We start from the raw sequence: 12,534 nt of genomic DNA on the forward strand, positions 1-12,534 counted from the left end.
CTGCTAGATATTACTCATTTCCTCAGCCCTTTGCACACACAAGCGCACACACACACACACACACACATTCTTGACATACACACACTCACATACACAACTGACACAGAGACGGATAGCAGTGCTCTCAGTTCTTTCCCTCAGTTCGGTGGGCTTGCTGGTGTTATTTCATGCGTGCAGAGATCAGAGTCAGGGTGTAGCTGAAGGCTGCTGATATCTGCGGGTGTTGGAACAGGCGGTGGTGTGGTGGAGGAGCAGTGTAGCCCAGTGAGGAGCTGAGGAGTGGGTTGACCCTCTGGGAGGACTGGAATATGAATGACGGCCAAATGCCGGGACGTCTGCTCAACCCGCACTGAGGTCAGTCTTACATCACATCACAGCAACTGCCGGCTCCGTCATCGTCTGTCTGCTCGCACATTCTCTCACTGCTCATTTTGAACTGGAGAGCTGCTGTTTGACGTCTTTATCTGTTTCAGGTAGCACTGCTGAATTCTGAATGTATTGTTACTTTGATTGAAACAGGGGAAACTAGTCACTAACAAACTGTTGTTATGCTTTTAAGAGGTTTGCAGTTATGAAGGATGCACCTTTAATATTTCTCCTGAGCAATTCACGCGGAGAAAAGGCGGGATGAGATGGAACCGTGAGAATCAATGGGTCAAATTTGACTGTTGCATGAGAGCAAGTTGAGAGTAAGTTGAAGAAAACTTGCATTTTACATTTTAATATAAAAAACTTTCATGCCAGTTGTTTTAGTTTGTGTTTCATTATCAGTTTGAGGGACATAAATGTGCATCCGTGCTTACATGGCATGTAAAAAGCCTTAAGGAGTCATTTTTTTGGAAGGAAAGTGCAACAACATTATTACTGTGATCTGTTGGAGTGGATATTTAAATACTTCAACCACAGTAGCCCCAGATCAACTCCAGCGCTGCGTGCATGTGTGCACAGTGTGGGAGGGTTCTGTTAGAAGACGGTTCTCTGCAAACTCCTCCACATGCACAAGTGCGATCGTTGTTTTCTTGTTCTTTTTTGGTGAGTTTAATACCTCGGCAACCTTTTCCTCACGAGCGCTTCAAAAGAGTAATTTCAGGACAAAGACAGACGGCAGATTTTTATCAATTTGAAAGATTTTGATTCTTGAGTGCAGCAGTGGAGAGGACTAACGGGGGGGGAAAAAATGAATACTTTTGACAAATGCAGACCTTTTGAATACTGTGTGCCACTTGAAAATATATTTTGATATTTTATAATTATTGTAATGGCAACCTGTCTTGTAATAACTGGCATATTTCTTTTTATAGTAGAAATTGTAGTATTTTCATTCGAATCATTTAGTCAATAAATTTGTTATTTGGGAAGATGGGCTATGCAAATGTGATTTCATTGATAGATTGATGATAATTAATTTGATAGAGATCTGATTATTCCTCAAGGAATATTGATAGAAATTACACTTATGTAAGGAATTACTTTTTGTTGTCGCCGCTGCCTGAAGCGCTGAAATCTGCAGACCATCATTTTTCATGTAAGCCTGCAGGTCAATGGGTTCGTTCAGCACCGGAAACCACATAATGTCTCGGCTGAATTGAAAATATATCAGTGAAGCCGGACTTATACAATATTTCCCATCTTAACAGCAACATCCCAATTCACCTAATTACTGCCAAAAACAACTGTTCATCATAAACATTTCACACGTCTGAATCCTATCGCAGCCCTGCTGTCAGTGTCTGGAACAATAACTCTCCCCTCCTCTCACCACCCAGTTTGCAGTTTTCCACTCAGATGCACAAACAGCTTGCTCCACGCTAACACTTATTCTGTTTTTGGACCGAATCACTTGATGAGCAACAGTTTACCCGCCTCTCCACGGAGTATCCCCATCTAACCTCTCCGAACGAATGGATGTGTGTGCGGACGCAGTTGCCATGGTGACAGTGTGGCGGATGGTGAGACGGCAGGGAGTTGGTAGGCTGTTGAGACAGACTTGCGGGTGAGCGTGGGGCTGAGTGGCATCGTGGCGCTGTGGTGTTGTGGCGGCGGCGGGAGCAGGGACGGCGGTGGGGGTGGCGGTGGTGGAGGGAACAGCTGGGCTGGCGCTGCGGCAGCCATCACTTCAGAAAAGCCCATTTAGACGCTGGGAAAAAGAATTAGTAGAGTTCCCCCGCACTTCTCACTGAATGAAACAAGGCTGCGAAATCTCTGACACATTCGAGGGCTCGAACACAAACACACACGCACACAAAGACCTAAACAAATAAACACTTTCACACATTTCCACCAACAAAAAAAGCCGTACAAACATGGCACACATGCATGCCCTCACGCAAACTGTCACACACACTTCCCCACACCCCTGCTGTGACACTTAATTAATATGCTGAGACACACACACCCGGTACGCACAACCACTGGTGGCAATATCAACAGTGTTTCTTCAGCTTTTGGGTGGGTGGTGACCAGCTTTGCCTATCACTGGGGGAGTAAGTACAGCCGCCCGAGGGAGTGTTTGTGTGTCTGCTGCTGTCCAAGTGTGTCTGTCTGAAAGAAGAAGGGGCGGGGGGGGGGGAGGGGGGGTAGTAGTAAGCTTATATAGAATATGCACAGAACTCCCCGGGGGTGTCGTGGGGGTGGCTCATGAAAGTGGTACAAAAACATATCTACATATTCCAATCTTCCCCCGAGAGTCAGAGATGAAAACTCTCCTGCTGTGAGTGTGTGTGTGTGTGTGTGTGTGTTCTGCCTCTGAAGTTCATTGGCTACAAAATATATTTATAGCCCACATGTGGGAGTAATGTGTTTTGAATAAAACGAGTAAGTCGGGTACTTTCACTCCCACCACAGTGCACGCAGGTAATGACTAATTAGTGACAGCCATCAGGAAGCTAAGGGTTTCTGACCTTTTTCAAGTAGTTCTGGAAGAGGGAGTCGCTGGATGATTTGTCTTCAACTGTCTGAAACAGCTCCTTTTTATCGCTGCTCAGTCTGAATCTCCCTTTCTTCTGTTTCTCTCCCCTCCCTCCCTTTTTCCCCTCATATCTGCGTCTGTCCTCGCTCATCCTCTAGGTGAGTGGCGCTCCAGTGCAAGAGAACCAGCAGTGATCCGACAGTGATGCTGTGTAGCCGCCCTCCGCTCTGTCTGCCCCGTTCGTTCTCCCGCGAGGCCCATGTGACCTAGCCTACACCCGCACACAGGGGGCCCCCACTGCCGCTGGAGCCCACCCATGAATCCCAGCCCCGACCGCGGCAAAGAGTGCCTCCCTCCCAAGAAGAGGGAGTCTCGGCAGGGATCGATAGAACGCCACATCACTTTGGACGAGTTCAAACCCCCTGTGCCGCTCCGAAGTCGGCCCAGCACAGGCAGAGGGGAGGCGGGCAGGGAGGCCGGTGAGAGGGAACGAGCTCTGACAAACCCAAACCCCCATCTCCTCCACACTCCTCCATCCCTTCCTGCTCCTGCACCATGCCTCCCCCTATCCCTCCCATGGCACCTGGGCTACTCTCCCTCTGTCTCTCTTCCCCTTTTCCCAGGGCAGATAGGCGAGAGGAGAAGCTCAGGGTCTCCCGCCTGGAGAGATGATCCTCTCTCCTCACCCCTTCCCCACTCCTCCCGGTGGCTCAGAGGGGAGGGTTCCCTTTCCTTGCCATCCTCATCAGCTTCCTCCTCGGCCTCCTCCTTCAAGACTCCTTTCCCTGCCGATTCAAGAGAGATGTGGTCCTATGTCAATAGCGGCCGGCGCGACTACAGCTCCTCTCTCTTCTCCCCATCATACTTGTTTAGCCACCACTCTCTCTACCCCCAAGACCCGAGCTTAGTTGATGCCAGGCACAGGTACCTGAGCAAGAGGCCCAACGGCTTGGATGGGCCAGGCAGCAGGACTGTCTCGACCTCCAGGGCTCTGCTCACAGGAGAGTACGGGAGTGAGATCAGCAGAACCAGGCTGGACTTCAGTCCACACAGCTCCCATACCAATGGTGGACGGAGACAGCAGGAGGATCCTACCTCCCACCTCCATTCTGGAGGGCAATTTTTGTTAGACTCTCAAACTCAGGAGGACCCTGAGCCACATTCCTCACTGCAGGACAGACATCCGCATGGCATAGTTAAGACAGGCTCAAATTTACTCTCCTCAAGTCCCCTCGGAGCAGACCCCAGGGCTGGTAGAGGGGGACAACTGGACCCCATAGGGGCCACACCAGCTGAGGCCCAGATCTACTACTCTTTGGGATCAGTGTGCCACCCCAGCCCTCAGCCCTACCCACACTATAGCCCCTCAGGAACCCCTCTGTACAACCTGCACAGGGAGTCGGGCCCCAGGCAGCACAATCTAAAGAACTCACCTCACTCACCTCTGGGTCCGCCTAACAGCCATGAAAGATTGCAAAGAGACTGGGAAAGAGACCAAGAAAGAGACAAAGTCTCGCACAGGGACAGGGAGCGAGCTAAAGACAAAGAGAAGCACCTACAGCACGACAAAGACCAAGAAAGGGACAGACAGCGCGAGAGACGACGGGACAGAGAAAAAGACAGAGGAAGGGAATCGTCTCCCTGCCATCTTCACACCTCACCCCCAGCCCTTCACCCATCTCCTCCAGCGCTCCTACCTCACTTCGCCAAGGGATCTCTGATCGAGTTGGCCAGCGGGCGGTTGAAGCGGGTGGAGGAGCTGCGGACCGAGGACTTCCTGAGGAGCGCCGACACCTCCTCTGAGTTCCACCTCAGCACCTGCACCGTGCTGCTGATCGCCCCCAGCAACGCCCAGGGCTTCAGCCACCTGCAGGTCCACCTCACGGACCGCAACACTCAGGTCAGCTTTCTCTACAGAAGTACACAAGTACTCTTAACTGCATGACATGATGAGTACTTTTGAGTAAGTACATGAGTATGGTGGTGCACTTTCAGTTGATACAATTTGTTGTAATAATGTGTGTAACAATGTTGTGTGCTTTTTTTGTAGGAGTTACTGAAGGTCTTGGCGGAGTACCCATTCTTTGTGCAGGACCGAGGCTGGTCTTCTTGCAGTCCCCAGAGAACCACGCAGCTGTACGGCCTGCCCTGCCGCCAGCTGGTGGAGGGAGACGTCTGCCTGGCCCTCACGCCGACGCCCAGCCAAACCCACCGGACACACACGCGCACCGGCTCCAGGGCGCACCGCACGCAACTCCCCCAAAAGGCTACAGGGGAGTCCAGCAGCTCGCACAGGGAGGAGATGCCACCTCCACCTCCTCCGCCGCCTCTTCCTCACCACCACCCACCTCCTCCCGCTGCAGCCCCGCCACGCACTCTGGCCGCAGACCCCCCCGCTCGAGAGCAGCCACGTGCACGCAAGCGCCGCTGGTCCGCCCCTGACGCCCTTCCCTCAACCGGAACTGATGAAAGCCTCCTGGATTTACCTCATAGCTCCAAGTTGATGAAGTGGCAGTAGAAACTTGCACACGCATACATATACATGCACACTGACACACACACACATGAGTACACAAACACACACCCTCCTTGTCTCTGTTGCACCCACGATGACAAACAATGGAGAGACCTCAAGGCAGGGTTGCAGGGAAGGAATAAAAAATAAAAACAGTAGAGAATTTACGGGTGTCCACACTGCAGGAGCAGCAGCTGAAGGATTTCTGGACGGCTCCTTACAGATGCACTGAAGACGTTTAGTGAGACAATCAAGCACTTGTCTGTATTCACTTTGTTTTTGTAATGATTGTCGCACACACCTACTTACTGACAGTGTTTTCTGCAGGGTATCAACTTTCAGTCAGTGTTATGAAAGTAAACGCTATCGAGGAAGTGCAGACATATATGAACGAAATTTGACTATACATATTACAGATGTTATATACAGTAAATATGCTAAACAGATTTAATGCAATCTTCTCTGTCAATTTCCCAATGCATTTTATTTTTTATTTTTTCTCTATATTGTTTTTCTTGCTTCCGAGCCGATGTCTTAAGTGTCGGCCTGAGCGGGCAAGTTGAATGTACGAGCAAATTCTTCGCCTTTTTTTATTCTCATCGCCGGGAGTCGTTTCAAAAAACAATTGTTCGTCAAGGCATTACCCTCCAATATGTTCTTAACATTATCTCTGAGAAAAGGGAGAACACTAATGAAAATTGCGTAACAGACAATCCCACCCACACAGACAGGTCTGTGCCACATCGCCTTGACACTCGTGGTGTTTTTCCATTAAAAACTGAATGATGGAGAGAATGAGAAAGTGCAGCACGGCTGGAGAGTAATGGTGCTAATAACACGTTGGAACATGATGCTTTGTGAATACTCTTGACCCCTGTGTACTGTACGCTTCTGTTCCCGTCTCGTTTATTTTTTTTAACGTACTGTATATGTTCGAGGGCAGGGAAAAACAATGAAAGTATTTTAAACTCAGATACGGGTATCTCCTTTGATTCAGCACACTCTCTCACTTTAGTTGTTTGTTTTTTTATTTTCGAAAAAGAAAACGTTACCTGTTGATTTTTTCTTTCTAAATGTCATAGCTACAAAAATATATGTATATTTTTAAAAAAACATTGTGAATCTGTTAAATGATGTTCGCTAGAAATAAAGGAGAAAAAAAAAAAAGCTTTATAGATTAATCAAAAGTGTCATTTTATTTTCTGGATTGCGTTGTGAGGTACTAAACGGTTAGATTATTATTTGATACATATGATGAATATGAAATTAAGATAGAGATGCAGGAAAAACTTCTATAAAACATTAGTAACAAGATGTTTTCTTACATCTGATAAATCCTGGCGGAGTAGCTGTGTGGTGAACAAGAAAAAAACCTACATAAGATAAAAAAAAATTATAAAGAACATCGCTTTTAATTTTCCTCATTGCGAACCGGCTCACACTGCAGCACGTCCATCATTTCTTTATCATATATACATCTCCACTGATGATACGCTACCTCCGGATGATGCCAGGCTGCAGAAAGTCACAGTTTATGTGTATTGTTCATGGTGGCCCAGGTGCAGGGATGCTTTTCACAGTCTCTCTACTTCTTCTCTCCCTCTGTGTTGGAGCTGAGAGTCGACCGCGTCTCCTCACTCGCTCCCGGGTTGAACCTCTGCAGAAGCTCCACTGCAAACAGAGGCACCACCTGGACCAGCAGAGCACAGAGCAACATGCTATCAGTGAGCCTATGAGGACCTCTCCTGGTGGTTTACAATGTTACAGCTGCGGTCCGACTGACGAGGGGCCCTTCAGGATGGAACCATGTTTGAATTCACTAGCTTCCAGATTTTTATTTGGATCTAAACCTAATTGTGCGCATATTAAAATAACAGTCCCCCAGACATTTTACGATTTTTTTTCAATCAAGATTCATCAATTTTTCTCTGAGAAATCAATTATAATGTTGACAAATTTCATAAACAGAAAAATCCTGGGTCCTCCCCCCTTGATTAAGATCCACATACAAATGTTCATGGGTTCTTCCTTGACCCAAACTACATCCTTCTGCCAGGTTTCATTAAATCTGTCAGGGGGTTTGGGGGTTTACTTGCTAACCAACTTGTTTGAAAAATAATCTTCCTGTCAGAGACAATTATGAGGTTCTACATGAATTTCACATTTTGTCTGTTCTGATTGAGGAAATTTTTTTATCTCACTAAATTGCTAAATCAATATAAAATAATGTAAATTTCCATGACAAAAAAATGCAAATGGGATATATTTTAGATGAATGGGCATGTACATTATTTTATATTGATTTTGCAGTTTCAAATGTGTCTTTTTTAATGGGCACTCCTTGGGACAATAAAATATTTAAAGTAAGTGTCAAACATTTTTTAATTGAATCCCTGAGTAAACACATGGTGACATTTTTAATTATGACTCCTTATCTGCAACCAAAACTTTGGACAATATAGGACGAGACGACAAAAAAGAAACTTCAGAACTGACCTGTGCCATGATCAGCTTCCTGGTTTTCGGTACATGAGGGTCTGGATACTCTTCTCCAAAGCAGAGCTCGATCTCATAAGAAGGTGCAGGTCCTTTACCCTGTAAACTCTTCTGCAGCTCTGCACAGACATATGGAATATTCACATTCAGCATAGAAACATGTTGCCTTTTTGCATAGGTAACAATTATTTTATTTCACTCCCAATAATCCCAGTCAATCTGTTGCTCTTTAAATAAATCAAATTCTGTTCCAGTGAGATTTACATGACTAAACCATACATGAAGAATTATCGTGTGCTGCCTTACCGTTGACAAATCTGGGTACGTCCAACAGTTTGAAGGTCTTTTCTCGCTCAAGTTTGTTGGGTTTGTCGGTGTGCTGGGCCAGCGGACCGCTCCAGTACACCCGGCCCTGGCAGAAACGCTTGATGAACATCCCGTCTGGGGCCACCCATAACAGCACGCCCCGTTCCAGGTGACAAAGCAGGCGATTCATTGCTTCGGCCATGCATGAGGGCAGAGAAACAGAGCCCGGGGAGGGGAACGAGATCTGCTGGGCGGTGCAGGGTCCGTAGATGCGTTCACTTCCCCAGGGAACCTGGCCCTGCAGGATGAAGCACCCATCTGGGCTGCTGGTGGTCACTTTCATCACAGTCTGACCCTGGTACAACAACGTCACCTGCATACGAAGGTCTACACACAAGACACAGGTTTTCTTTTTAAGTGATACAGCGTAAAAGGCCAGTAGCATATTCAGTCGGTTTAATTTGTGTTTCTTACCCGATACGGTGAGTCCAGGGCTGAAGAAGGTTGCAGGAGCAGGGAGAGGATTTTCACTTTTTTCTCCTTTTACATTACAGTACATGTGCTCCGTCCTCAGATCCACTGAAGCAGAGCAGAGAAATTAGACAATACTGTGAGAATACTATGATATATAGAATTGTTTTTATTATTTTAAAATTAAGTACATTATGGTATTCTTAATTTAGGCCCAACATAGCTTAGATTAGTTTTCAATACAGGCCCCAAATGTCTCCCAATACAAAAAGGGGTCCTTGAATGCAAACATGACTAAGTCCTACATGATGGACTGTAGACTTTCTTTAGGTATTTCTCCTGTTTTATTATATCTTTATGAATCCACAGGAGAGGATTGACTCTCTCATATCTACCGGCAGGATTTTTCATTTGAATTCTGAACCCGCCTGTGTGTAACACTTACCGCTCCATGGTTTTTCTTCTTCTATATCAGCCTGAAATGATTCATTTTGAAAAGGAAGCAATAAAAAAACAAAACAGAAACAATAAATAGGTGACATATAACAATGTGTATTTTATAACAGATTTGATCATGTATTTATTTATCAGGCTCCAGAGCTGCATGATCCAGATCGGACATGACTTGATAATAATTATTATTATCAATATTAGTTCCCAATTATTTACTTATACACTTCTACTGTTAACTGGAGCTGCTATCATTAATAACATCTTTACATCTATAAATACATATCTATAGTGTCAGTGTTTGTTGATTGTAGGAACTTTTGGGTTTCTCTACAATATTGTTGAGTCTTTACCTTTAAAAAGTGCTTTGAGATAATGAATGTTGGGATTTGGGAATTGGATTTATATAATCAAACCAAACATTTGAAAATGTTTGACTTTAGTGACACGGCTGAAGTGTCACCTAAAAAACAACAGCAAAAGACTCAGGGAACCGGGGATCAAGGCCGGGTCTTCTAGCATATAAACTATACCTATATCTATAAAGTTAGAAAGAAAATGCTGTTAATCATAAAGAGACAGTGAGAAACTAGAAATACTGACCCCTATAGAAAACAAACTGATTGCCCTCACACAGTGTTCTTAACACTTATCTTTACGTCTGTTGGACATATGGCGTCAACCCACTGTCAAGTATTCTGGAGGTTCACTGCTTTACTTTGTCAGTTTATATCTTCCTGTCTTATTATCAAGTTTTGAACTAACCTGTTCATCCAAAATAAGAGGACTCTTTGGAGACATCTTAGTCCTGATAATCGCTTCATCCTTCTTCTGTAGAGACTCTGGGGAGAGAAAAAAAATCATGGATTTTTTCAAGTTAGAAAGAAATGACCTCCACCAATCACCTTAGTGGCGATATGGGCTCATGCTATCCTAGTATATAGGCAAAAACTTCAACCCTTTTGACCTTTTTCCTTTCTCCCTCTTGCCATGGTCCAGAAATATAAATATGATACCAATGCAGATCAGCTAAGGGCTTAAAAGTAAGAGAAACCTGTTCTTTGGTTTTTACCTGCTGGCCTGACTGACCCATTGTCTTGCTGGATGCGATAGACTTTATATGGCTCAGTGATGTCCAGCTGGTTGCGTTCAGGAACCTCCTGGAAGTCCGTGCTCTTGTTGAGTGCACAGCGGAGGCGAGTCTTCCACATGGTGGGGTCAGCCCTGTCCCTTCCCTCCCTGTATTTGCCCTTATACACAGCCCAGGCCTGAATGCAAAGATTGAAATGGTATATTACGGTTAGAGTGTTAAACTGGGGAGATAGTAGACTAAACACACATTTCAACATGTACCAAATATTTAAATGAAATGATTGGCAGTGTAATTTTATTTACAGGAATAATTAATTTTGTTCTGTTGACTTTAATCCATCAAGAGTGTTTGAAAGGACAAACAAAATACTCCTTCTCAGAAATCATAGGTATATGTCACCTGCCATTAAATTGTTGAATGATGATAAAAAAATCATAAATATTAAATTTAACTTTTTCTGATTACAATGGTTAAGTTATTCCTTACATACATTAACATTAACACAGAGTTAAGACTTAAGCCAGCTACAGGGTTTATGTTCAAACTCGTTTCAAGGTGTTTCAGGATTAGCTCTTAACCATTTACAGCTTTAGTAAGAAGCATAATAATAATAATAATAATATTAAGAATAATAATTGGTCAAATATGTTTTATGTTATTAAGTGTTTTGGGTGATACTACAATACTACAATAATAATAACAATAATGATACATTTTAGTCATGTAGCACTTATTTCTAAACAGTAAGAAAGTGATTATAAATATGCAAAAGTCAATGTGTTCATTTGTCACAGGCCTCTAATTACGAAATATTATAAATAATGTTTTTATACGACACTATTATCAAAATGAACTATTTTCATCAAGGTGTTCATGTATTAAAAGTCGAAGTTTAACACAGGACCCACATGTTGCAGGTGCCATGATTTATAACAGCAGAGAGGTTGTAAAGTGACCTTGAACAGAGCCGCATCCTCCGTCTGCTTGTAGTCCTTCTTGGCTGCGTGTTTCCAGGGGATCCTGAACATGGTCCGGTCCTCATCCTCCCAGCTCAGCCCCTCGTAGCGCCCGCTGTCTATCTGACCGACCAGCCACTCTTTCAGGTGCAGCTTGGGTCTTTCCACCATCTTCAACACATCACTCGGTCCCTACAGCTCCACCGACAAACCTCGGACCCACGCAGGCGGAGACATGTGCGAAAGAAACGCAGCCCGATCACGTCTTCGCCTTCGCAAGCGAGAAAACCATCAATAATTTGATTTATTCTGCGTCTGGAATTTAAACACAAAACCGCAGCCGGGTGATGGTGAGAAATGGAGTTTGCAATAGAGAGAGAGTTAATCGCAAACTTGTGCGTAAAAGTCGCGCCTGAAACCAAATGCGCTCCAGAAGCGAAAGCGAAACGTGGAGCTTTGGTTTATACTTTCGTTTTCCTTCTAGTCGCTGAGTCGTAGTTAAGTTAAATCATTTCCATTTAAGGTGGCTGAGGGGGATGTAACACGAGCAGGTCACTGGGTCAAAAGAAAAATCTAATAATGTTTTATTACAATATTTTATTTGACGTTGTTTATCTTTGCTTTTTAACAGGTTCCTATAGTGTTTGCCTTTAAAAAGGTGCTATAAAAATACAATAATATTATAAATATTATTATGGAGTCATTCTATACGATCATGCCTTCATTTTTAAGTCTGGTTAACTTTACAAATGTGTTAAAGAAATCATCTGTAAGATTCACTTTAGTTTTTTTAGTTTTTGAAACTACTTATTCCCAAGTTTCGTTTTCTTGGGATAATTTTCTTCTTCCGTTGCGAAGGTTTTCCAGTATGTGAACAACAGGAGAGAAGCTTTCATCCAAACACACACAGCCACTGGTGCCACATCAGCCTTTTCATTTCAGTTTTCTTTCTGTTACACACTCACAGATTCACAGACACACAGACACACACTCACAGACACACAGACACACACACACGCACACCACACGCAGTACAAATACACACATGTGGATGCAGCTCCACCCTAACCTGTGAAATGAAAGTTTGTGTGTGTGTGTGTGTGTGTTCCTGTACTTATGCCTTTGTGAGGACCATTTTTATTACAGACCCATATGAGGACATTTCTGGAAAGTGACATTTTGGCCGGTCCTCACTTCTTCAAAGGGCTCGTTTGAGGGTTAAGACTTGGTTTTAAGGTTAGGGCTAGACTTAGTGTTAGGCCTGTTTTAATTTTAGGTAGAAAATCTGGATCTAAGAAAATCCTAAATTAAGATCAAGAAGACACATGTATGATAATGA

The 12,534-nt window shown here is 44.4% G+C and overlaps 2 protein-coding genes across 2 annotated transcripts; one reads left to right on the plus strand and one right to left on the minus strand.

Annotated features, from left to right (window-relative positions):
- Positions 1–3,172: 3,172 nt before the first annotated feature.
- Positions 3,173–6,472, plus strand: zmp:0000000926 (uncharacterized). Its single transcript, XM_061074456.1, has 2 exons — positions 3,173–4,808; positions 4,959–6,472. The coding sequence occupies exons 1-2, from the start codon at positions 3,225–3,227 to the stop codon at positions 5,424–5,426; spliced, it is 2,052 nt and encodes a 683-aa protein (XP_060930439.1). The 5' UTR covers positions 3,173–3,224; the 3' UTR covers positions 5,427–6,472.
- An 82-nt stretch (positions 6,473–6,554) lies between these two features.
- On the minus strand, positions 6,555–11,602 carry irf10 (interferon regulatory factor 10). The gene is made up of 8 exons (XM_061074452.1): positions 11,196–11,602; positions 10,219–10,414; positions 9,912–9,988; positions 9,142–9,172; positions 8,700–8,804; positions 8,226–8,612; positions 7,920–8,038; positions 6,555–7,113 (listed from the first exon to the last, which is right to left on the minus strand). Exons 1-8 carry the CDS (start codon positions 11,364–11,366, stop codon positions 7,009–7,011), a joined length of 1,191 nt encoding a protein of 396 aa, XP_060930435.1. The 5' UTR covers positions 11,367–11,602; the 3' UTR covers positions 6,555–7,008.
- Between the last annotated feature and the right edge of the window lie 932 nt (positions 11,603–12,534).

This window comes from Limanda limanda, chromosome 7, assembly GCF_963576545.1.
Source record: "Limanda limanda chromosome 7, fLimLim1.1, whole genome shotgun sequence".
NCBI classification, from domain to species: domain Eukaryota; kingdom Metazoa; phylum Chordata; class Actinopteri; order Pleuronectiformes; family Pleuronectidae; genus Limanda; species Limanda limanda.